Genomic DNA, 27863 nt, shown 5'->3' on the forward strand with positions numbered 1-27863 from the left:
TTATCCAGAAATTGTGATTCCTTATTGCAAAATGTGGTCCAAGTGATCTCTATGAGCTCCGATCTGGCGAACCCGCTTTTGTGGGTTCGTGACTCTTAAAATTCGCCTGCGTCTCCAACGAGAGTCCCTGCGCAATGCGCATGCTGTCACCACGCCATCCTGATAGATAACACATGTTACCGAAAGCAACATTAATGCAAACCTACATATGTGTCCTGTAAAATTTCCATCGAATGAGGACGTCCCTCTCACTAAATACTTTCCAATCATCATTCCCGGTATCATTCCATTGGCAATTATTTTGCCAACGAGGCGTAACATAGTTACATACGAGTAATATTTTTGATGTGAGGACAGGACTTTGGTCATAAGCAGAAAAGTTCTAGCTAATGATGAATTCATTTTAGTGATTGTAAAACAAAGAGATCGGAAACCTCCAGGGCTTTCTGCTATCATTCAGCACCAAACATTTTTCTTATGTGAATGGCATCATTCACCGTGGTTTTTAGATGCATTGTGATACGTCTCCCCTGAAATGGACGCCAAAACTTGGTGTTTGAACAGATCTCACTGCTTAGCCTACGGAAATCAATTTTGAAAAACATGAATCTATGATTAGTGTAACCAACCAATCACGCATGTCTAACACCGGATTAATAATATTTTATTACGGTGTTTTCTCAGTTTATCGTGAGCGTAACATGACATTCTACGACCTCATACGAAATAAAACTATTTCTCATAACCACACTCCTCTCTCCGCACACCAAGCGTGATACAATATATCTTCGAGTCAAAGACTAGATCCTTTACAAGCGATATTATGTCTAGTTTTATCGCTCTTTACACCGGAATAAGATCTGATGGCCAACTTTCTGAATAGTGAAATACACCCGCTCAGCAGAGTTTCGTACGTCTACCTAGCCGTGCGAGACAGGAACTTACAATTTCGGTGAGATCCAGAGGATTCATGCTCCTTGACTTTACAGCATTGCCGAGCTATTCATCATAATTTTTAAAAATTTAAGCATTTACTTGATTCAACCACGTTTGCTTGCGGAGCTTAGTGTTACCATGCACATTTTTTAATACAGCAATTATGTTCAAAAAAAAGGTAGAAGGATATTAAACAGAAAAAAAGCAAGTCGCGCATGTTAGAAAAATATGAGTTAGGAGTAGTTTGAACTTTACCAGCCGCATATTCTTTACTGTAAAAGTGTCCGAGTAGAGAAAAAAATATCTATAATGTGGAAAGAGGCGTTGAACTTTACCTATAAAATTGCACTTTATTGAAGGTTAAAACTTCATTCTCTTTTTTTGGCTCACTCTTGATGTAACTGGGGTTAAATTCGGTCCAAATGGCATTACGAGGTGAGAAGAAGCAGAGTGTCCCCATGAAAAGGACCTCTTATGTCCTTTGTCATGGAACCAGGGATTTGAATTGTCAGAGAGCTTAAATAAAACCTTATGATAGTAAAAAAAAATGTTCTAATCAGGAGTTTTAAGAAAGTTCAAATGAATAATTTAAAAAAAGTAGTAAAGGTTTTAACTGAAAGTTCGATAACGGTTTCAATGATACAGCATTCCAAATTTAAAGCAGCATTAAAATATGCTTGTATATGAAGTAAAAATGTAAATTTAGTACCGATGTGTCGGCAAAAGAAGCTTTGAACCTAAGTTAAACATTACAATGGAGGCTTTTCTCATGAAGAGGTTTTGTTTTAACATATACTTCGAGCTCCTAAAAATAGACACCTCTTTAAAAGGCTGTTCATATGCACAATGCTGAGAAGGGAAAATTAGAAGAGATATATTCATTCAGTGTTGGTTATAATATAATTTGATGTAAAAGGTGAAAAAAAGGTGAACAATATCAAAAGAAGAATATACATAAAGTCGATTTAATTGTATGTTCATAGTGCGTCAGCAAGAATTATCATGCAAATTCCACTTCCTAAATGTTTAACTAACTATACGATATTCTAAAAGTCAGAAAAATATGCAAATATTCTCGATATTTGACAGGTCAACGTCCTCTCTTATCTGCGGTCAATATTCTTTTGGGCTTTTAGAGTTTGTTGGTCGGTTTTGGTGGGAGTCCCTCAAAATTGTATTCAACATTGAATATAATTCAATTGCAAAAACTAATTTTGCACTTCTCGTCATAATCAAACTCATGAGTAACATTCCAAGAGAGAGGACTGATCGTTTTGAGAAACAAGAGATCTTTTCAGTGATGTCGCACAGGCAAAATCGCGATTTAAAGCGCTTCTATGAAAAACGTTAATACTAAAAATGTTTTACCTGAGAATGAATGTGGAATTTCATTGACTCTTCACATTCACGGAGCAGATCCGATGCTTCTTTTAGGGACCGTCCATAAATTACGTCACCCAAGGTTGAGGGGAGGGGGGTTCTAGCTGTGGATGACGGTGGTTAGATGGTGGGTGGGGGGGGGGGGAGGTTCAAGCCAAGGATGATGTAATCTCTCTTGAGGGCAAAAAAGCTGAAAATGCTTGCTTACAGTTTAATACCTTGATGTTCTTAACGCTGCAAACTATATCAACTGAATTTGATCGATTTTCTGCGTTTTCTCCCATGAAGAATGGAAAAAACGCAACATATCCTTAATACTCGATAAGTTAATCATGTTCTTAACGCTGCAGACTTTATCTGCTGATTTTGAATCGCTATTCTGCGTTTTCTACCAAAAATTGGGGGGGGAGGGTACGCTGAGGATGTCGTAATTTTTACACGGGGTCTAGCAGTGGATGACGATTGGATACGGTGAGGAAGGGAGGGGTCGAAAATTGGAAAAAATGGGTGACGTAATTTATGGACGGCCCCTCTCCCTAACAGTTGCCTGCCCAGTGTTCTTGTGATATCCAAATTACAGAAGAAAACGTTAATAATCCGTGTTAAACGTGACAAAAACAGACGATCACAGTAATAATTTTGCGCTTTTAGTTTTTAGGTGTATTTTGGGCTTAACCGCAGCATTTGCTCCGTCTCGTTATTCCTGCCTCTTATATTGGGAGCTTTATGATGATGCCGGTTATTTTCTTAAAGTGTTCCGATGCGGTTCTCAAAGGTTGGAAATGAGATTCGGCCGGTTCATCTTTCGGCGGCTGAGGCTGCGAATCGGTCGCGATCTCCTTCTTTTGGTTCGTATCCTCCTTTTGAGTATTATACTCTGTCTGGTTAGCACCCTCCGTCTGGCTAGTTTCCTTCACTTGGCCAGCATCCTTCGTTTGACTAGCAGCATCCTTCGTTTGGCTCGCGTCAGTTATGAGCATGATAGGGTGATTCCCGTGATCCATGTAGAGATTATGCTGAAATACATTTTGAGAACATTTTAGAAACCTCACGACCAAAATCAGGGTAACCATTCAAACGTGGCTGGACAAATCGTCACCTTCCGGCTAAAGCATCACGACGTTTCAAAATTCTGCCGCCAATTTATTTTTTATAGAGAAATTGTTCAACAAAGCTATCCGAAAACTTCATTGAGTTTTCTTCGTGCCGCCGATAAAATTCAGTGAAATTTTCAAACATTTTCACCCAACAGTTTCTCTGTATAAAAATAAAATGACGGCGGAAATTATGAAACGTCGCATGGCGCCTGTGATACTATTGGCCGGAGGGTGAGGAGATTATGAGTGCCCTGACGTAAACAAATCTCCTGTTCCACCATATTGATATTTCCGTCGAAAATCATAAGTTGATAGTCTCATTGTGCAAAATTAAATCACAATATTCATACTTCTTCGTGTCTAATATCACAGTATTCTGACATTTTCAAATCTTACTAAGTTTAATACTCTCCACTTTTCAAGGTAGCAAAACTTTTGCCGTTTCTAAAATTTGCGAGGGACGAACGCGGAAAAACGTCACATTGTTAGTGCGGGTCTTATTGCACCCAGTGGCGTGGCGTGCTTTGCGATAAATCGATTGATCTACCATTTAAAACTATGGTAAAGGATCGATTATTAAGGTGTTCGCAACGAACACCTTAATAATCGATTCTCTACCATAGCTTTAAATGGGGAAATATCGATAATCGATCATTCACGCCTCGCCACTGGTTCCGCCCTCTCTGAGAGATTCCATTAAAAATTAGAGAAAAAACTTACCGCCTGCCTTCGAATATAAGTTTTGACCAAAATTGATAGTTGTATGTGCAATCTGATGACGGTTAATATAGGCGGTGCCCCTACGTTCTTCAACACCACGCGGCCGACTACATTCCTAAGCTCTCGCAAAGAAGGAACCTGGATGATCAAATTAATAATTGATTGAAGAACAAATGAATAAATCGATAGATATAAAACGAACTGGTACATACAATTCAAATCAACAAAATAGTAAATGAATACATGAAAATAACTTCTAAAGTAGCTATATACTAAACCCATTTTAAATATTTTCCCCATATACCATTGGAATTTTCTTTCAGAGCCCTAAGGAAGTCTTGGAAATAACGAGAAAATTAATGTCATTCTTTTGATATCAAAATAAACGTCAAAAATGCGGTTCATTCAATAGCTACAATTAAACGCACAGTTGAAGTGAGCTTCACAAAGTCTGGAATGCTTTTTTGAACATCCTGCATAATAAGTTAATTTGCCACTTTTAAATGAAGAGTATAGTTAGTTAGTTACTTAATTTACGACGATCAGCGACGAGGCTATTTACGTCGGGGACCAGGAAACCTTAAATTTTTAAATTTAATTGCTTAAAGAGTTTTAAAATGTCGGTGACTACTATTGGATCATCTGAGCTGAAAGGATGAATGTTATGAGGGAGGGAATTTTGAATTCTGATGCGTGTAGCATACGTTTTTGGGAAAGGAAGTAAAATATAGTCGATTGTATTGTAAGGGGGAAATGTTGACATATAGAGAGCATAATGGAATTGGAGATTTTGAAATTAAAGGAAAATGAGAGAAAAAAGTATAGCCGATTCGTAGTCTTGCAATTTGGACTTCGCAGGTGCGGTATAATCAAACATATATAGAGTGGGGATCTATAAGTGGAGTAATTTGACCAAATATACTTCTTCAAAATATGACACAGGAAAATGAAACCCTGCTGGCTGTTAACATGAATGACAAAGTAGAATATAACTTACCCTGATTCCTGGATTCTTAGGAGGTCTCTGAAAAATAGAAAAATAAAAAAATTACTTTATAACGTTTGCAAAACACTGCTCTTGCGGATAATCGAGGAATATTACTTTTATTTTTTTCTTTAAGTTGGTGACAAATTTTGTGAGAGATGTTTCAATGAACTCTGAATGTTAAGCTGCCTTAATTTTTACAAAAAAAAAACTAATCAGGCAGGAAATCTGGCGACATCCGAAGGTTCGTATCACGCAACCGCCCAGTTTTTGTTCATCAACCCCTTTAACAGTTTCTAACTACACTGGAAAAAAAACACATTGGATCTAGAGTCCAGACTCTTGAAAACATGACAAGAAAAAGACTCTTGATTCAATCAGATTTAAGCTTAAATCAAAAAACAATGCCTCTTAATTAGAGCGGATTCCTTGATTTAAGCTTAAATCTGCTTGAATCAAGAGTCATTTTCTTGTCATGTTTTCAAGAGTCTGGACTCTAGATCCAATGTGTTTTTTTTCCAGTGTAGACCCCTGCGCTACTGCTTCCTGAGTGCACACACAAAAATATAGTAAGTGCGGAATCATACCAATTTGTATTTGGCAACGAGCGAGAATCCGTTGGGGATGGGATCCACGACGGACTGGACATAGGTGGACAGCTCAGCGGCGATGTTGAACTTGGCAAGATCCGTCACCTTGGGGGCGCTCACGGTTATGAGCTCGACGGCGCGGTGGAAGAAGGGGGTAACTGCATTGCTCAAACTGACGTAGACCTTGAAGAGGAACTCGGCGTTCTGCTGATCCCCAGGGGCGAGCGCCATCAGCTCGTCTTTCAGATTGGGCAGTTCCTTGAAGAGCGGAGCCAGGTCAGGGTTCTCGAAGACGCGCTCCAAGGGATGCGGGCTGCACGTCGGCGGCGCGAACAGGTCCGAAACCGGTGTCAGGGCGTTCGTGATGGTCGCCATCGACCAATACGGCCCGGGGGCGTATTTTTCGGCCAATGCAGCCGCCGCCGGCCCTGATTTTTCGGCCACCTCGCCAGATCCAGGCCCAGATTGGCTGGCCTCTGCGGGCGGTGGAGGTATCTGATTATCGACCACCTCAACCGAGTTTTCGCAGCTGGCGGTTGTCAGTAAAGCCACGGCCACGAGAACCTAAAGGAATTTCATGGTTTCTTTAATATCATAATATACAGACTTTTGGGGGGTCAAGTTGTAGTATCAGGGTAATCAAAGTTGTAGTGGCATTTACCGAGTCTACTCTTAATATCGTTCTTTTTCAGAGGTTATAGGACATTTCGTCAACGATTTTTTTGTCCGAGCACTTGTTTTTTCCACGCGTTTTTTCGAAAGAGGAAATTTTGGTCCACTTACCAATTACTGGGACCCAAAGTTAATTGGTCAACATGTAAATACAAACAACATTTGCTCACGACGTTTTTGGATGAAATGTATAATGTCTTGGAAGAATGAGGGTTTGCTCGTTTTTTGTTTGTTTGGTTGGCCAAACGGAAACAAATATATAATTGAGAATTTTGGCGTCAATTTCATGAAGGAAAATTCACTCAAACTCTGTACACCTCTTTGGTGCAACAGGACTTACTTATCTTTCAAGAAAATCCCATCTTCTTACACCTGAACCGGATGAACCTTTTGATTTTCCTCAGCTAAAGGCTCTTAGATTTTTCCTGTGTACGATAACTTCGCGACGGCGCGGCGCCAGCGTGCCGCGGCGCTTCAAACTACTATTTCGCCATGAAGGTGTTGCACAGTATCATACAAGATTGAAGGCACCCCAACGTATCATGATTGATGGCATCTTTCAAAAGCACGAAGTTCCCTCGCAAATTAAATCGAGTGACGACGAAAAAAAGAGAGCTGTAGTCGAAAAACTTGCTAAGTCCTAGTATCTGGATCCAGTAACGTTTAGCATGATTTTTGAACTTAATTAGAGGAAAAAGTGACTTGATTCAAGCAGAAATATGCTCAAATTTACCGCCGAGAAGATTTCCTTATAAATTAATAAAGAAAATAATGCCTGTTTAGAGAAAAAAGGATGCTTAAATAGAAAGAAAAGTCACTTAGATCAAGCAGAAACCCGCTTTCATTCAGCTATTTTATTCTTGATTCAAAATAAAATCTTCTTGACGGCATACTCAAGAATGTTTCTGCCTAAATCGAGTCACATTTTTCTCTAATGAAATTCAAAAATTATGCTAAACGTTATTAAATACGGATGCTAGGACTAAGTAAGTTTTTTAGATTACCGCTCTCTTTTTGTAACGTAGTATCTTGATTTATTTTGCAAGGAAAGCTCTGTAACCTTAAAGGAAGCTTGTCATTCTTGATAAGTTGGAGCGCCTTCAATCTCGTATGATACTGTGCAACACCTATGTCGCGAAATAGTTGCTTGAAACGCCGTAGCACTCCGCGGCGCGGCGGGCGACCAGCGTGACATGCGCATAGGCGCCTACAAACCTAACAGGGATACTTCACGCATTGCGCAACGCGTGAAGTATCCCGTTAGGTTTGTAGGCGCCAGTGCGCATTTCGCTCTGTGTTAGGTTCTAATATTTAAACTCGCGGAGTCAGCGTTTTTCAACTCATGATTTTGAAATGTTTGCACGCTCTGCACGGATTATTCTCATTTAAATTGATGAAAACAAAAATTGTATTAAAGGAAAATATAACGTGTGTTTTGAAAATATTAAGGTGGTTCCGTGTCTAATTTTATGATTTCCAAAGCTCTTAAATTTTCTTTATACTTTGTGCTTTTACTGTGCTGCAGCGTGGTGTATTCGCAACCAAAGGCTCAAAATTGGACGTGTTTGATTGCAAAAAATCGATGTAAAAGTAGGTTAAAACCAAAGATTGCGTCCTCCTTGGTTTTTTCTCTCTCTTTTCATTTTTGTATAGTTCCTTTCAACACAAGTACGGCTCATTGAGATGAATATCGATGCCTTCGTTTGGAAAAGGTTTTACAAATATTTGCCACGTTTTAAAAATATAATGTTTTTAAAATGAAGTAATCTTATCATTTAAAAAAAGGTATATATATATACGGTATATTTTAAATCGACAATTTTATAGATAGAAATAAAACTAATATTCACCATGAAATTTGAAGATGAATCAAAAGAAGAAAGTAACAATTCATTGAAAAAATGAGTTACTATAAAAAAACCTTCTCTCTCAATTTTCTAATTCGATATTGTCAATATAATTTTACATACGGACTGAAATATAACCTTTGGACCAAGTCACTGTTTCTTATTTTACGCGTGGACCTAAATTACTGGACTAAACAGCTGCCCGGACAAAAAATCTTAAGTGGAATGTCCTGAAAGTGAATGAAGTGGAGAAGTATTACATTTTTGCAAACTATAAGTTAAGAAACGAATGGATAGTTTAATAATTTTATGTTGTCGTTGCCACTGAAAAGTTAATGGCTACGTCGAGCAGAAAAGTGAGTACTGTAGATAAGTTTTATTTTCTCTCGTAGTTCACTTATGGAAAAGTCAATTTCGTGGAATCTCTTGTACCTTATTTTTTTTAAAAAAAAATGACATGTATCATCATAACCTGACACTTAAATAACCCTCACCGGTTGACTTAAACTTGTGCAAAAATTGAATTTTTAAAAAGTCCGTCCCTGTTACCATTACCATGAAAGTTCACGTTAAGGTATGCCACGTAAGTTTCCTACGCGGTGTAGCATATGCCGACAATCAGTTGAATCAGTAACAACTGCTTTTGCACCGGCAACTATAAGTCACGCAATAGAATTGAGTTGTGTAATAACGACAAGATAACATACGAGCACTGTATCAGTATCAGGCATCGTAAGGCGTTGCGTTTTCTCCTTTAATTGTAAGACACAGCTCGACAAAAAACTGAAAATGCTGCAGAAAGAATCCTGATGACTTATAAACATCGTTCCATCATTGGAAGAATATTTTGCGGAAACAGTTCTCTGCTCACTGTCTTCCCTCGCTATCTCGATGTTCCGCATTCGTTATTGGTCGGTGGTAAACGATATTATCCATTTTTCCTGAATCTTTATCCCTACGGCAGTTATTGCACATATAATTTAAATTGGCATTCTTACAAATGAACTGCATTTTGCAATTTGGAACTATAAATTTTGGCCCGGTTTAAAAACAACGTATGTGCCATTAGTTTCCGTATGCACGTAAGTATTTTTTCGTATGAGCCAGAATTGATAGTTCCAAATTGCAAAATGCAGTCCAAATGATTTAATTGATTGTACTCTGCATTTGGGGTGTCTTGAAGTCTGTTTATGATCAACCTTTCTACACAATTTTTCGTTTCAGTGGATTATTCATTGGTTTTTCTCTTTTTGATGGAGTTTGTAACTACAGTCTCAATAGATCGGAGGGGGGGGGGGGGGGTGTGAGGCTGCTAAGGTGGAAAGGTTTCTCTTGATAGAAGTAATTACGGGGTATATATGGAGAAAGTATAATTTTGTAACCCTGTATGTTTGTTTGTTTTATAACTTCGCTATTTAAAAATAAGGTCGATTCAAGTTGAGCTAGGAAAAAATTCCTCCACATCATCTGCGTGTGATGTGAATTGCGATCTAAAAATCGTGACCTAATAACCTTGAGAATATTAGTTGGAAAATTTTGAGCGATAATAACGTATTTAAACTTGCTTTTTACTTATACGTAAGTTTTTCTTTATTTACAAGAGGATAAAAGTAGTCTTAAAAATAATTTAGCTTACCGTGGGAGAAAGGATAAATCGAAGCTTTAACACGAGCATTTTAAACAAAGTTAATTGTAGTCAGCCCTACCACGACTGTAGTGTGAATATGAGCTTGAGCATCGGCGAATATTTTTTATTTGCCCAGGTGATGATACGTTACCCGCGTCATTTTATGAGAGAGTCATGCGATGACACGTCCACAACCTCGGATTTTTCGCTCGGTTTCAGGCATTCCGCTATACTTTAAATAAACCTGTTTATTTTGGCTTGTTTACCTCGAATTTTGGGCATTTCTGATTTTCAGTTCGTGGTACTTTTTCGATGCGATTCGATAGTTTTGGAGCACGCGTTTATGTACACGTGTTATACAGTGTCAAATAAGTGCGTAACGAAATGTGTGTCAACTGTGTGTGGTTTGGTGATGGGAGGATTGTTTTTGCACCTGTGAAAATGAGGATTAAGGTTAGGTTTTATCACCGAACTAATATTTTGTAAGTTTTTTTTTCGTGACCCTCCTTTTTAAAAAATACATCTCGACGTAAGAAATAAACGACTATCATTTTTTATAGTCACTGGATTGGCAATAATGAGAGTGCAAGGTAATTTAATTGAAAAACGTTTTCTAAAACTTAAAACTGTATCGGCTAGTTTAGTCATAAAAAGAGCTCTTACCGTTTACATTCTCTCTTTTCATTGATTTTAAATCCAATTCTGGAGTTATCGCACAGTGCCTGTCACTGCTCGTCTAATCAGGCATTCGCGCAAATGGATTCACAAATAAGATGCTTAAAATTGCATCAAGTCACTCAGTTTTCGTTGTTCTATCGAGGGAATGGCCTGAAAAAAGAAAGCAAAGATTGTCTGTTAAACTTTTTTTCGGCAACTAACGGACTTTCTCAGGGTACAGGCCTGCATGCTTAGGATAGAACGCCATATGTATCGCTACTTAGTTCTTTAATTTCAGATAATACATAGAAGAGAAAAAAAGGAAGGTGTTTGATCTGAGTATCGTTCACCCAAACTTCTTTTCGGCAACTAACGGACTTGCTTAGGATAGAACGCCATATGTATTGCTACTTAGTACATTTTCTTTGATAAAGAAAAACAGCTGATGTAACACCCACCGTTTTACTAATGAAAAACTATCTTTAGCATGCGACACATTAATTCAAGATTTATACATATAGGAATAAAAGGAGGTGTTTGCATTTTGAGTATCGTTCATACTGTGACATAGGTCGGTACAACCTGGCCATCGCAATCCGGAATTCGAAGTATGGAAAACGGACCATAACGTCCGATTTTTTTGTTTAAATCAACGCATGATATAGTTTCAAGCACTTTTTACAGAATGAATTTTGTCCATAAATTACACTATTTCCAAGAAAATCGATGATAAAAGTCGCCCGTACCGACCTACGTCATCAAAAAAGTCCAAGATGCCCAAAATGCAAACACCTCTTTTTTTTTCTCTATGAGATTCATACGGCCCATTTTTGGGACTACATCATACTTAAAAAGTTTTATAAAATCAGATGTGACTAGAATCGATACTTGACCTAGATTTCTAGTTTATCTAGAATCTCCGATACGGTGGAAAATGGATCGAGTCAATTAAAGAGGTCGGACATGAAATTTTTGACTAAAATCGCAGAGTTTTATGTTTATATCGTCACATTTTAAATTTCAATGGGTGCTTTTAGTAGAAAATTTCACGAGGAAACCAACGGAACCACTTTTTGAACCTTCAAGTTCTATCTAAACGGAGTTGTAAGTGTTTAAAGTCTCCAATTTTTGTCCGACCTCTCCCATTGACTCGATCTACGCTGCCGCATGCTAAGGAAAAACGCCGTATGAACCATTAGCCGTAGCAAAATTTCTTTTGATAAAACGCGAATTTCCTAGTAAATTAATGGATATTTTCCTCCCAATTTTTCAGATGATTTAGTTCGCAATTTTACCTAACGTTTCTGAAAATTTAAAGGGGAAACATTCATAACTTTCCTAAAAAATACGCATTTTATCGAAGGAAATTCAGCAACTCTCGAATGTTCATACGTCGTTTTTCCTCAGCACGGCAGTACTGTAGGGCGCCGCGAGTGGACTTTCTATAAACGGGGGATTTTCTTGTAAAACTTGGCATTCTCGTCGATGTGCAGTGTACCACATTGCCGCGGTTAAAATCATTCTCCCATGCGAGGCTCGCTCATTACTCATTACCATGTTCTGTCACGAATTTATTTCACTTTTCCCCCTCCGCCTCTTTCTCTCTTCCCTTTCGATGCATCGGGCTTCCTCCTGTTTCCAACGTTTCTCCCACGTATTCCGATTGTGAAAGGGCCCCTATTAAACGCTCATTAGGTGTTATAATTAGCCGGAGGAAAGTAAAAGGGCAAGCTCAAAAAAGCTGTTTCACTTTTTTGTGTCTCGGACTCGCGGTGCTTCCGTAAGCACATCAAAACATGCTCCGTAACGCCCGCTGTCGCATCCGTAAGGCTGTTTTACTATGTTGGACAGTCCTGTTAACGCAGTGCGGGGGTCTTGGATGACAGATCGACGAATTAAACGTAACTTAGCTGAAATGATCAAACGGACCACGTTCAGTGAGAGAAAGAAAATATGGTCCATCGAAAATGAATACTTGTGTGGTTTGGCAGCTGTTAATCATGAATTGTTTTTCTTTTGGAAAATATCTGACTGTACACTATGTAAAATTTCATGACTTTTGTTTTTCGAAAACGAGTCAACGTAATTTCTTGAAAACTTCCTTGGTTCTTCTGTTTTAGCAGAATATTCCGTAAGAATTTCAAGCTATCAAATGAACCTCTTTCTTTTCGAAGAAATAAAACAGGAGTAAACATTTTGAAACACCGCGATGAATTACGTGGTCTCGCACTTAGGCCAGAAAAATGTACTATTCGTTTTAAAATCTAAATATTGAATCTTTTTAGTCGAATGATCTCTTTAAAATCATTCTGTTGGTGTTTTAGTTGACGTAAGGGGACTTACTCACTGTGAAACTATAATAATTTTTTCAATACCATGTGATCGAGATCAGAGCTCATCATGAAAACTGTTTCAAGTGATTGGAAGGGTAATAATTGATCTCATCGCAACCAATGACCTATCATATTCCACCTATCGCAATTTTGCTTATGAAAGTCGTCCCAAAAACCCATCATTTATGAGCTCGAATGCCTTGGTTCCCACCCTCCTTGTTTCTTTCGATCGAGCCGATTCGATTAGAGAAGGGAAATAAATATTCGTTGCCGTAAATCGGAGCGTCATGTCAGTGAAGAAGTTGATCAGAAATATAAATGCGTTGACGCACAGTGGATAAAATTTGCTGAAAGGTAACTGGTGACTAAAAATTAGAATGTTGACCAAATCCCTTTCACGGAAAATAAAAGACGGATACGCGTTTCATTCTTGATAAAGTAGATGTCTAGAACTCAAAGACAGCGTTGCATGGAGATTTGAAAGATTTTTAATCGTCAAGATCTCAGTTTTTCAAACGTCTTAATTACGTTCGAAAAACGTTCCATGTCTGCTGTTTCTCTACGGAAAGAAGCTGCGTAAACATTCTAAGAATGTCTTTTTTCCTTTTTTTCTATACTAAGAAAATATTTTATTTAAGGCTGAAATGAATATTTTTCTGAAAATTGCAGAATCGTCAGACTGAATTGGGACTAAAAGTCTGCGAAAAAATTTTAAAAAAAGGAATTATGCATATTTTATGGAGCAAATTCGAATTTTGTGATATTAACATCTCAATATTCTTACTGCGGTTTTCTAAGAAGCGGGAGCACTAATCACAAGTCTTGTTCAATATTGCATCAGTGGCGTGGCGTGCTTTGCGATATATCGATTGATCTGCCATTTGAATCTATGGTCTAGGATCGATTATCAAGGTGTTCGCAACGAACACCTTGATAATCGATTCTTTACTACAGCTTCAAATGGAGAAATATTGATAATCGATCCTTCACGCCACGCCACTGTGTTGCATTAGTCATATGTGCTTATCATATGTGATTTTCTAATCTACACTGATGTCCCAAGCAGAAGATTTGTAAGCCACCACTCAAAGTTTATGTTTCTCGTTTCAGTAGCATTGGTGGTTATGAAGAGAGCAAACACTTTTTTTAAAATAATAATTTCACGATAAGTTCTCAAACCTATAGGATTAACCAATGACTGCAAGCCGCAAGAAAAAAAACGCATGTGTGAAACAAAGTTTTATACGTGAGTTTACATGACTCTCTTGCAAAGAACAGAACAGCATTACAACGGCAATGCTACGCGACGGTATTGAGTGACTGAGTCTGTGAGATCTCCGTGAAATACGAGAGTATGCATCCCGCGCTGCAGTAAAGAGGATTGGAAAGACCGCCAGGCGCCACTAGGAGATTTAAGCACCAGCGATGAATGCTCTTGTAGCTGAGCGGCTGACTAATGGTTTTATTCGTAGTTTCATCGTGACTCACCCATAATTATACAAGTGCTGACCTGTACAGGTACACAGTACAATGAGGTGGAACGAAACTCCGCCAACATATTCTGTCGATTCTTCCTCTGCAATTTTTTTTTTTTTTAAACAGATTGAAGGGTTTTAAATTTTTCTTTATAATACATTTTTCGTTATCATAAGGCTTGTAGAAAGAAACCAACGATACATACAATAGTTGTAACTATTATTTTGGCGCCATCCAAGAGAAATGGTTAGCTTGCCCAATTTCCGCGCAAGTTAACTTAAAATAGTTTTGAGTTCACTAGTAATGCGGTCAATTTAACCATAATAATTGGTTAATCCAGTTTAGGTTTTTTCCCCTGAATTATTATTTAAAAATCATTGATATTAGGGGGTTATGCCTCACCTGACTGCTCCGCGGTCCAACCCGCAGCCCTTTGCGCTTCAAGCGATCTCTTACGATGTTCATAGAATAAAATAGTATACTTCATTCATAAATTATCTAATTTGCTATATGGTTTTCGTTTTTAAATCCGGGTCGTTAATCTGCTTCAGGAAATTATCTTCCTTACTAAGTAGCGGCATAGGGCATGATAGCTACGAATGTGAGTTCACACAGGATGACAATAAAATTGTGATTGTATTCCTATCTAAAATTAAATCTGTAAGAAAGTTTGTTGCACTCTGGAAACTCATTATTTCGTTCCCTAATACCAAGAATACTTTCGTGTGAATTTTCAAGCCCTAATATTATATGTTAAATATTGTGCATATATTATGGTTCTGCATGATGTGCATCTTTTTGTAAAAAAAAAGAAGAAAAAGAAAGGTGCTGGTGCTTGATAGAAAAATGAGGCACGCACATGAATATTTTCGCTCGGTACACACAAATTCGCACAAAAGAATTTCCGTGAATGACAGGAAACAATAAGTTGCCAGGGTGCATTACATACTTGCCACGACCAACTTTCAGATAATGACTCAATCCACATCCCGATTTCGCTGCCAAGTTATCTTGAAAAATTCTCAGCACCTCTATCCGATTGTCTTGGTTTTTCAACGATCCGGCTTTGACGGAGCGAAACGAGATGGTTAGCCGCAAATTGCACGGTGACATTAAGGAATTTCTTGGGCAGGACAAACGGAAGTGGCGACAGTATGTAAGTGTAGAGGGGGCGGAATACTTATTGCAGTGTTGCCGAGTGATTCGTAAAACTGACCTTAACCCCGACGTTTCATGTGGATAAATAAGGTCGATTTCGCACCACTGACCAAACGGTGCGGTCAATTGAGATTGTGGTTGCAATGGTTCTGATTTGTCTCATGAGTGGGAGTTCCGCGAGTTCACGTACACTGTGGTGCGAAAGTGTGAAAGTTCTCATCGTATTTACATTGTTTCGGGGATAAAAATATGCATATTGTTTCATAGACGGCAACGCCGCGAGTATTGTCTTTGCAGGCGCGTTGCCCATTCTGCCGCGCTATATAAAACGCCGTATGTACATTTGAATCTTGCCAAATTGTCACCGCTAAAATGTTAATTTTTTGGGGAGGTTATGATTATTTTTCCTTGAAATTGTCGGATGTCGTGCGTCAAATCGGTAATACTATTCCCACGCAAATTCGATGGAGTGTATACGCATAAGTTTTCCAGGAAATTTGGAATTGTCAGAGCACATTAGACAACGTCGCAATGCTCGTACAGCGTTTTTCCCCTATTACGGCGGTATCGGAGCTTTTATTTCAACGCTCTTTCGACAATCGATTTGGCATGGGTAAACTTTTATACGGATTTGGGTGACACCTACGAAACAATTAGGAGTGATTGGCGGAAGCTTTCGCCTGCCATGCACTGTAATTTCATCCTCCTCCGCAAGACCGTCCTTTTAGAGAGTAAAGTTTGCGATAAAAACTAGCGAGTCACACGAAGTAAGTCAAAGTTATCTGTAACCTTTAGCATTTCCTCCACGTGCAATGATACAAATAATCTGAGTGAAAGTAAAATACGTTGAAAAAGTTTCTGTTTTGAAAAGACAGAAAGCAAATTGTAGACATGTTTTTTTTAATTCAATGAATAAATACTAAGAAAACGACTCTCAGCAGAATCGTCGCATTTTGCCGTGCAGTGTATTCAGCAAAAATTGACAATACGATCACCATATTTTGACGATCCAATTGTCAGTTTTTTACGATTTAATCGCCAATCTTTCACGATTCCATCGCCAATGTTTTCCGCATAATTTGCGTGCCAAATAAGACCACTTCGATTCCGACCATTACCACTTTCTTAGAAATTGAGGTACCTTTGATTTTTTTCAGCCTGAACGACCACGATCCATTATTAATTACCAAAATCTACAAATTAAAAGAAAATTTCCTTGAGGTATTATTCTGATTTAAAGTGTTGTTTCTAAACGAGAAAAGGTTTTTTTTTAGTTAAAAAGGTGTCGTTTTGCCATAGCTAAACTCAAATTTAAAAAACTATAACAAAACAGCGGTTCTTTAACTATATAGTACTGCTCGGAAGTAACTTTTTTTTTAAAAAAAAAAAACAAATTTTGTCGATATGGAATGACGCTTTAAGTTAACATAATACCTCAAGAAAAATTGTTTTCAGTGCAACGCAGAGTAACAGCTGCTACGGACTAGAATTCAGTGGCGTGGCGTGTTTTGCGATATATTGATCGATCGGTCATTTAAACCTATGGAAAAGGATCGATAAACAGGGTGTTCGCAGATAACACCCTAATAATCGATTCTTTACTATAGGTTTAAATGGCAGAACAATCGATACATCGCAGTTCACGCCACGCCACTGCTAGAATTCTTGCTGAAAGAGAACTACCTCGCGGTTACTTTGGAAGCTTTGCAACTTCTGATCCTCACCCAACAGCGTCTTAAATACTTATGTCTAAACGTGGAAAAAAGGAAGAACAAGGTACCCAATCAGAGGCTGATACTTGAGGAAGGACTAAGACTTGAACGTCTCTTTCAATCGTTTAAGAGTGATTTTGTCATGATTTAGATTTGGCCCAGATTCTGGTGGCACTAAACTCGGGTTGATGAGCACTCGTTGGTAAATTTTCTCCTCCTCGGAGTGAACGCTCAATTTTTTCGAGAAGTTTCCGCTTTCCCTCGCCACAAGCCACCGAACATTCAACTTCAACGCAACTCACTTGGATAATTAACCTGGTTCTGAATTTCGTCTTCCTCGTTAGTCGTTAAACGTTGCGCCAAGAATCTACACGAGTACAGAGTGCATGCACCCAGCAGCATGGAAAAACTATTTTTACGCGGGATTACCTGACAAATGGTTCCTTACGCCAATGCAATTGTAGGTTGAAATACTTTCAATTGAAAAAGTCGCTTGGCTTTAGAGCGTAAGTATGAGCACCTCGGCATTGCATTTTCTTTAAAATACATATGTACTAGGTCATATTATTAACAGGCTAAGTAAATGTCGGACGTGGATCTCCCAACATTCTTGAATGATATGCGCTGGCTAAAAAAAAACACACACATTTTATTATAGAAAACAATTGTGTACTCTGTTTTCTATGGAACACTTTATAAGGTTATAAGGAATTAGTTTGTAACTTTACAGTTCCTAACTGACTTAGGTAACTGACTAAGCACCGCAGGGACTGTTGTACCATGAAACACAGCAGTATAGGTATACCTTAGCATGAGCCGCAATCAAAATGTAACCTTATGAGCCCCAAAGCTCATATTTAGGTAAATGTTCTGTTGCTCATAGCACTTAAAACTCCTTCGCAGCCCTACCATACTACGAAAAACAGCAGTAAGCACTCTCCAGTATCAGATGCGATTCACGGGCACCGAGAGGCTCACGCAACAGTACAGTGGCTTACGCTGAAAGCACGCTAGAAGCACGCTGCCGGAAAAACATCTTATAAGCATTCCATTGTTGTTTTATTTTCCTACATCAAATATCTACTTTTGAAGATAGCTATGAATATTTTTCCTCGGACATTTTCATTTACTTCAGATTAGAAAGCGAATAGAATTTTGTAAAAATTTCAAAGGAAAAGGTCCTCAAATTTTCTTGAGAATTTGTATTTTATCAAAGGAAATTTGGCAACGTTTAAAGGCTCATACGACGTTCTACCTCAGCACGGCAGGCGATACTGCTGCGCGAAGGAAAAACTCCATACGAACATTCTGGAGTTGCCAAATTTCCCCGGATAAAACCTGTATTTTTTAGGAAAGTTTTTCATGTTTTTCCTTGAAGTATTCAGATATTTTAGATCAATTTGCGAACTAAATTGTCCGGAAACTTTGAAGAAAAATATTCATAATTTTCCCAGTAAATTCGGTTTGTATTTAAGGAAATCTGGCAACGTGTAAAGGTTCATACGCCGTTATTTCATAGCACGACAATATGCCAGAGGTCTGGATGCGGGCGGGCGCGTGATGAGTGATTCATCGTTGATTGGGGAGTATCGTTTTCACCTGTCCGCGGGCCTAAAGTCGGGGAGTCATCCGGTGCTTTGCGATAAATCGATTGATCCCCTTTTTTAAACATATGGAAAAAGGTCGATAACAGGGTGTTCGCAACGAGCACCTTCATAATCGATTCTTTACCGCAGCTTCAAATGGGAAATATCGATGATCGATCTTACGCCGGGCCACTCATCCGCGTATAAACCTAAACGAGCCCGAATTGAATCGAGCCACGCTTTTATTGATTACGACAGACGACGACGCTTTTATGATTGATTTCGAGCTTCGTTGTTCTCCCGACTTTCCTTTTCGTTCTTTCATCGCTCGTGACTCGATGACCCCGGCCTGCCGGAACAAGAGGATAAAGGCTTCGGCAACTTTGTAACAACGCCGGTGGTTGGACTTGCCCAACGAAAGCTATTCGATAGTCTATGGCGCGTCTAGTACACTAGCAAAAACTTAATTTTTCACAGAGCGCCTACTTTTTGATCCATAAAATGGAGATGTTGCATGTGTGAGGGATTTACGATTTGACTGTTGATTCTTATGTAAAAGTTCGCGAGAAACACGATGGTGCCACTGCATGGTTTTCCCTGAAATCAACGCCCAATTAAAAAAAGCTCTCAAAGTTGAGGCAAAATGGGGGGGATATCCCACGCTATCCTGAGAGTCCACGTCTACATCAAGACAAAGTCTCCATGCAAAGATAGGGAGCAAATACATTAGCAGAGTTGCCATTTTTTAGTTTTAGATTCCCCAAATAAAGTGGCAGCCCTGTCAATGTATTTGCACCCTATCTTTGCATGGAGAGTTTGTCTCGATGTAGAGGTGTACTCTCAGGATAGCGTGGGATATTCCCTCCATTTTGCCTCAACTTTGAGAGCTTTTTATGAGCTTATGAGTTGATTTCAGGGAAAACCAGTGGCATATTGTGTTTTTCGCGAACTTTTACATGAGAATCAATGGCAAAATCGCTAATCCCTCACGCATGCAACATCTCCATTGAAGTATTTTATCTCTCTGTAATCGAACTTCAGTTCTCATGTACGAAGTTTTCGCCGGAAATTACGAGTTTGGAGTAACAGACTTTAATGTAAACATATCATTTAAGTAACTATCTAGTATTTTTACCAAACAGGTGATAACAACTGGAAACAAAAAAAATAATTAAGCGGGTTTTTTTTTCGAATATGAAATCCAGGAGTGACAAGAACTGTTGCATATCCTCCTAATTGAAGGAGTTTTTCATCGATGTGATGCGAGTCAGCCGAGTCAAAGATCTAAATTTGAACGAATTATTACCGCATGCATACATTACTGAGGAAACCAGTGGTACCATCGTGCTACTCACGAAATTTTACGCCGGAAGCTGTACTTGAACTAGTCTGTGTCAAGCAGAAAGGAACCAAGCTACATCAGCCATTGCCACACTAAATTGGGCAATTTACCACACTAAATGAAAACGGTAATGCGGACTTTTGTGAAAATATCAGTGCACTTTCCACATAATAAGAAGCAAATTCCTTAAAATTTTCAAAGAAATCCGCACAAACGTGTTGCTGTAAAAAGTTAAATTGCCCAGTTATTTGGCAATAGCTGACGCGGCTTGGTTCCTTTCTGCTTAACGCGGTCCAATGGAGATGTTGCATTGGTGAGGAATTTGCGATTTGACTATTGATTCTTATGTAAAAGTTCGCAAGTTATACGATGGTGCCACTGGTATTCTCTGAAATTAAATCCCTAGCTCAAAAAAAGCTCTTAAGATGAGGCCAAAATGGAGGGGATATCCCACCCTATTCTGAGAGTCCGCCTCTACATGAAGACAAACTCTCCATGCGCAGATAGGGAGCAAATACATTGACAGGGCTGCCACTTTGTTCGGGGACTCCAAAACTGAAAACACGGCAACCCTGCTTATGTACTTGCTCCCTATCTTTGCATGGAGAGTTCGTCTTGATGTAGAGGTGGACTCTCAGTCTCAGGATAGCGTGGGACATCCCCTCTATTTTGACCTCAACTCGAGAGCTTTTTTTGAGCTCGGGAGTTGATTTCAGAGAAAACCAGTGGCACCATCGTGTTCCTCGCGAACTTTGACATAATAATCACAAGTCAAATCGCAAATTCCTCACACATGCAACATCTTCATTGCAAATCCGCCACGAATGCAAGAACTCCCCAAACTGGATCAAAAATTCCGGTATCCCAAGTTTTCTTGAGCGTGTGGATCGCGAATCGGACGGGAAATCCGCGGATCTGGCGGACGTCCATTCCCGGGCGCGCAGGTGGATTTCGCGATGCAAATCACCCGCACAGCGCGTCGGCGTCATTGTTGGCGTCTACGTCGACGTCGGCGCTCGTCCGCTCGTCCGCTTGTCGGCTCGTCATTCGGCGAGGAACGGAACCCGGCATTGAATCCTCGGCTTGAGCCGGAGACGGGGCATTTGTTCGCAACATATCTTCCTCTCGGTTTCTTTCTTTTTATCGCTCTGGCTCCCGCTTCGTTGCATTATTTGTTCTTGGTTTACAGTTTCACACGCAAGGGGCTCCCACCGCCCGCTCATACCACGCTCATTACATTCTCACGATTTCACCTACTTCATGCTCCTCTTTATGATGCTAAAGGTCGCATCGCCGACCGAAGACGCGTCGCTCTGCTGCGCCGCCCGGTGCAGGGTCCGCGCGGGGTTCATTCCCCTTTTTGAAAATGAAATCGTTTTATGCACAAGTGCGGCACAAGGTAGCTTTCCGGGAAATTTAGAATCCGCATGTGCAAAGAATGTCGGAGGGGTGGCTGCCGAAACAAGTTTTGTATTGCACGGAGATAAAAAACCTCGTGTGTGGGACCTGAAGTTTAGGTCTTATGGATCTCTGAAGTTTTCAGATTGAGCATTTGAACTCTTGAGGTCTAGCTGTCGAGGTTCAGATCTCACATCTAAAACTTCAGTTCTTACATCTGAAGTACTTCAGTTTTCACATCCGAAAAACTTCGGTTCTCACATCTGAGGTACTTCAGATGTAAGAACTGAAGTTTCAGATGTGTGATCCAAACCTCAGCAGCTGGACCTTAAGTGTTCAGATGCTCAATCCGAAAACACCAGAGATCCATAAGACATAAACTTCAGGTCCCACGCACGAAGTTTTTTTCTCCGTGTGGATACTCCCTGCGGGCTAATTACTGAAATTGATAGACAAATCTATGACAAAGGTGACAAAGGGACCATGGACCGATCTTCTTAGTTGAGACAGTGATCGCGACGGACAAAGGAGGTTGCAATAGACTAACTATAATACTAGACTAATAGACTAGGAGACGTTGCGTTGTCAGTGAGTTGTCGTATAGCCATTGGGAAAATGGGTGCATGTGACGTTCAGGTGTCGCAAAGCGTCAGAGTGCGCTGTAGGAGTGACGTTTATGAATGTGAAAATCAACGAGAACCTGTGCGGCTAGAACTAGAGTACCTATATAGGAAGAGTATACGGACAATCGGACATGTTGAATTATGGAGTTCTTAGAGCCTATAAAGACAGCCAATCGCTCAACGCGAAAAACACTAAGAAAATGCCGGTGTAATCCTTCGATTCCAATATCAAACTAACAAGGACAATAATGTTCATTTATGAGCGTCCTTTCGCAAAAATGAGACTTCCCTATAGCAACTTTCCCCTTGCTATGGTCACAACTTGATGAGCTTTTTTTGAGCTTGGAAGTTCTTTTAAGAAAAATCCGTGGCACCATCGTGAGTCTCTTCAAATTTTACACAAACTAAAATGGTATAGAATCGGAAATTCCTTTAGCTTACAAGAGCTCCATGAAATCAGACACCTAATGGAAGTCTTAAGTTAACAGCCAACTCATTGAATTCAAGGTTACAGCTCCCCGAGATAGAGGGAAATCATCTTTCAACGCGGCAGTCTCCCGACGGGCATTTTCCATGCGGTGTTTTCGGGGGAAGCATTTAGACACAGAGCATCGTCATGTCATACCAATTCGCCACCCATGTCAAGGCGGCAAATCTCGGGTGCATCAAAAGAGATGCTAATTAAGCCATGACCGACGCCATTAGCGGCTCACCCGGACCGGTCACTTCATGCGAGAGGTGCCCAGTAAGTGAGCACTTACCGGCTGATTGACCGTGAGCGTAAATCGTCGTTCCCTAAACGAAAGAGCGTAACTGCATTTCAAGGTTGCAAAATTTCCACTTGATCATTGGGGTTTTTCTTTGAGGATTTTTGGGCCCCTCTAATTTAAAATTTTATGAACTTTCCCTTTCACTGCATGCTAACATCAGCAAAATTTTGGAAACAAATTGCATGATCGTGTTCTTGTAAAATTGAATTTTTGGGGGAACAATTTTGCATCCTTGCAATCGTGCGTGCGTTCCTTTGTTAGGGAATGGAGGAAGTTTGTCTGCTCTCTGTGAAGGGTGCGCTAAATTCATGTTGGATCCGAATCAAACTGAGAAGCGATTTGTTTTCTGGTGCAGTGTGAGTTCTTAGATATTTTGGTCGTGAGCTGGTCGATTTGCCTCTAATATCTGCTAATTTATGTGGTAAAAAAGATCATTTGCACTTGATGAAAAATTGAATTTTGATGGCACGGTGTCATGGATGACGATGTAATCAAAGTCAGTCAAGGCACATTTCATGATTTCATAGTTAATTTATTTCTTTATCTATGATCTTTATGTTTAGAATTAAACCAAATAATTGTTTCAAAACTGTATCATGAATTCGCTCTGGATTGTACATACACGCACTTTCATAACATGATATCGCCAATTTCTTGTATTAATAATATTTATATAACAATATTAATAATACAATAATTTTCTTTTTTGGAAAAATAATAATAAAACACCCTTGCGTGGTAAATTATGTACAGGTAACGTGTGAAAGGTCAGGCTAAACCTGGCTAGATTCATCTAGATTATACAAGAGAAAACGCATGAATACATTTTGGATGAATTTGATTAATAGAGCATAATCAGCAATACACTCAATTAATTTTGAATTTACAGCACTTTTCACCGATGGTCTTCCGCAATTTTCTCTTAAAATCTTTGCCAATATCAATAAAGTAGGATAAACTTAATTTTCAACTTCAGGCGTCCTAACTGCGATACACAACGGAAATAAAAAAAAAAATACTCGATATAATCAATTTCACAGCGAAACAATGAGTGTGACGTCATTCCTAAGAGTCGATCGTGAATTTATTGCACGAACTTATGAATTAACGACGCCACAAGAGAATTCTCAGGTGAATGCTTTTTTTTTTTTTTTTTTTTTTTTTTTTTTTTTTTTTTTTACATACAAGACGAACAGAGGTAAGATAAGACCCAGCGAGCTAACTGTCCTTCGCTATTCCAAAAAGATCCGCGATCGATAATTCAACGGAAAATATGCAATAAATTCCCCGTGAGTTATTGATCAATCCCGATGTGAGGCGAACCGCGTTTCGAACTCCATCGGGTTGAGTAAGATTGTCAGCTTCGCTTATGAACGGCGTCATAAACGAAGCCGTTGAAGTTGGCGATGAAAATGATGCCGGGCAATTTTATTGCCCCTGATGAGCATATTGAGTCATAAATCATGCATCGCCGAGCGACGGTGTTCGCGGATCGCTCCGATTTGGGCGGAGGTTAGGTCGCGCCGAAGCACCTTGATTGGAGTGGAGTTAGCGGTCGTAGAAGAGGAACTGCTAAGAAGGGGGGGGGGGAGCGGGTTATAACTGGAACTAGAATGCTCTCGGAACCAATCGGGTAGTCAGATGAGAACACTGTGGCGGCTAATTCTGCACCCAATAATTCGCATTAGCGGCATTTAGTGTCGTGATAGTTTATGCAGCTCATCTATCCCAATCATTAGTTTATGAATAGTGACATTATGAGTCACTGCATTGCCCACTAATGGCTTTTAATTCATGTTCAGTTAAAAATAATAAAATTTTATAAGTACTAATTTTCTTAGTCGCAAATTGAGAAAGACAACGCTTTTTAAGAATATTGTAATTATTTAGCGTATTCTTGCATGCCGCACAGTTGCCATACGGTCTCTTTTGAGAGACAAAGAGACTCTTCACTAAGTAACTTTTTTCGCAAATCGTTGAAGAGGTTTCGTTGTTGTTTGGAGCCCTTTTGTCACAATCAACTCATGTCTTAGCGACTGGACCTCTAAAACAATTATATGTAGTTAACAGTTAACTGGATTCAACAAACTATATCAGATGTTCCCTGATTTCCTGGTTTTTTGTTTCTTTTTCTTTTTCTAAAACTTCAAATTTTGTGAAAGTATTTTTTTTTAATTTAGGGTATAGTCACAGAGAGTTTGCATGGGAGTTCTCTGTTAAAAAAGTGAAGCATTAGAGATATTTTGTAACAAAGAACGCAGTCTGGCTGATTCTGGCTGATCTGTCATATTAAGAGACATTTTCACGGAGACTTAAACGCTAGATTAAGAAAAATAACGTATACCATTTCAGGATAAATGTAGCAGCGGCGTGGCCTCACCATTTAATTTTGATGAAGACGAGGTATGCTAAGAGCAGTTCTGGCAGACGAAGGCATATTTCAGTCGAATTTTGATAAATAATCAGTATTGGTGCAGCAAATGCATTCGTCCCTTAAAACCTCAAAATCACTTTGGTTTCAGTACAAAGCGATTTGTGCAGAATGATTAAAAATCCCAGACATTGTGTAAAATCTAATAAAATATCTCTGAATTTCTCTAGTGAATAGATATTTAACAGAGACTTGAAAGCCAGATTAAGAAAAATAACCTGACATATTTCAGAAAAAATGAAGAAGTGGCACGGCGTGCATGGTCGTTTTATTTTGATGAAGGTGAATTATGTTATGAGCAGACTAGCAGTTCTAAAAGACGGAATTTCAATTGAATTTTGATAATTTATCACAAATGGTACGAAAAATGCATTCTTGGCCGGTAAATTCAAAATCACTTTGCTTTCAGCATAAAGTGATTCGTGGTAAGTAGTCCAACATCCCTAATATTTTTGAAAATACGTTTAGCCAACTGATTTTCGAAAAACTGACCGATGTTCTTCTATTTGCCCACACACTTCACAAAATGCCCCAGACACAGATAAATTTTCTCAGGAGCAGCATCCTTATCAACAAAAGCAACCCATTAACCTTCGTAATTTGTTCCACTCGTATCATGACATTTTACTGTAATCACTGCCTTAGGAGAAGGACGCTAGTTGGTGGCAGAGGTGACTCCTCGCTAAATCTGAGCATTGGGCTTGAGAAGACGATAAGGATCGTAGTGCATCTCAACGCTGCCAGGGTCACCGTGAATATTCGGAAATTTTTCATTTGTGTCTGTAGGTCAATCCGTAGGAATATTTGAAAATCGCGACACCGCCACGTTCCGTCCATTAGTACCATTATACCCGCGTCATAAAGCGCGGATGAACGGATAATAACAAGATCCACCATAAATGTGGCCGATCCGTTATACTTATTCTGTACCAGTTTTTCTCACATTTGGACGGGGGGATTCTGTGCCTGCGCAATGAGTTTTTCATTGCATCCATCTAGCTTAATAAAAAGAGACTCGGCTAAGCGAAGAGATATTTCAAGGACACACTGGAAAAAAACACATTGTATCTAGAGTCCAGACTCTCAAAAACATCGAAAAGAAAAAATACTCTTGATTCAATCAGATTTAAGTTTAAATCAAGAACCAAGCCTTTTAATTTGAGCGGATTTCCTGTTGATTTAAGCTAGCTTAAATCTGATTGAATCAAGAGTCCTTTTTCTTGTCAATGTTTTCAAGAGTCTGGACTCTAGATCCAATGTGTTTTTTTTTCCAGTGCAAAATACGGGCATAGAAAAACAAATAATTTTGCGAATAATTCCAACACTGAGATCAATTATTTCTAGTAGAGTTGGAGAACTAGCGCTACCTCACCAGCAAAGAGAGGAGTAATATTGGAATCCACTCAACAGCAAAATATGAAGAGAAAGGGCACTAAACACTTGAGTTCTGCATCCAATTTTGAGTTAGAGATCGCCCTCGGAAAGGACGGAGGATTGTACCATTTCGAAGTTTAATCTGCTTTGGGGAAAAAGAGTTAGGAAAAGAGTTCCAACTTGAACTTTTTCAATTAATCGTGGTAGTACCCCAATAAAATCAGGTTAATAACCAAAATGTTGCGGTACCACCAAAATTTAATTGGAAATGTACCTGACATTCAATAAATATATATAGAAATGCCAATTTTGGCTGGTTGAGGTATCGAACATAAGAAAACGGTCATATACTGCATTTGTTGTGTTTTGGATTGTAGCTAAATATGTAGCATTGTTCTTTCTTATTCATTCAACAAATTGGGGTATTATCAAATTTTCAGGGATTTCACTTTTTACGTACGTGTGGCTCCTCTAAAAATTTCCAGAAAAAAAGCTTCATTACTTTTTTCAAAAATAAAAATTTTACCGGACAAAATTTGTCTATACACAAATGCTCATGCGACGTTCTGCCTCAGCAGCACAGGGTGGGAAGAAGACAAGTACGATGACTTGAGACAAGGCGTCCGTCAAATGAACTCAGTCAATGTCAAGCCCATGCCGGGCTGTGGTCGCCGTCGCCCGACCGGCCGGCAGTGAAGACAACGGCGCGCGCCAAGTGTACACAATTGCACAACAGAATTTGTACAAACAATGAGAGCGAGTGAACTGACATACTCCATACTAAGCAAGACACCAGTAAGTAAATCTCTTTGTGAGTCACAGAGTGCCTAATGAAACAAACTGGCCATGGCTCAAGTCGAGATTCGCTTACTGTTGGGTCCCAGAGCACGACGGTGAAGCCCTGCCTGGCACCCGCACTCCAAGTTTCCAATCAAGGCTTAGCCCTGGCTCGTCCCACCGCCGAATTAGTTTGTTCAACAGCAGACCTACTTTCATTCAAATCATCCGGGGCCGTCTCGCTCCGAAATACACAAGAGGCCCCCAAAGGTAAATATTCGGACGTCCAACGGAGCCTTGAGGTAAGAATATTTAGGGTACTTAATGTTTCTAAAGAATGTTTCCGCGCAAGGAGATGCCATAGATCTTATT

General features: G+C 39.3%; 2 protein-coding genes across 5 annotated transcripts in view; one reads left to right on the top strand and one right to left on the bottom strand.

The window, feature by feature from the left end:
* Positions 1-27863, top strand: part of mdu (mitotic spindle positioning protein meduse) — a 234064-nt gene that overhangs the window by 60622 nt on the left and 145579 nt on the right. The gene's annotated exons all lie outside the window — the stretch shown is intronic.
* On the bottom strand, positions 1818-10015 carry LOC109034310 (uncharacterized). Its single transcript, XM_019047384.2, has 5 exons — positions 9864-10015; positions 5706-6272; positions 5131-5157; positions 4134-4271; positions 1818-3332 (listed from the first exon to the last, which is right to left on the bottom strand). Exons 1-5 carry the CDS (start codon positions 9900-9902, stop codon positions 3027-3029), a joined length of 1077 nt encoding a protein of 358 aa, XP_018902929.2. The 5' UTR covers positions 9903-10015; the 3' UTR covers positions 1818-3026.

This window comes from Bemisia tabaci, chromosome 4 (assembly GCF_918797505.1).
Source record: "Bemisia tabaci chromosome 4, PGI_BMITA_v3".
Taxonomy (NCBI): domain Eukaryota; kingdom Metazoa; phylum Arthropoda; class Insecta; order Hemiptera; family Aleyrodidae; genus Bemisia; species Bemisia tabaci.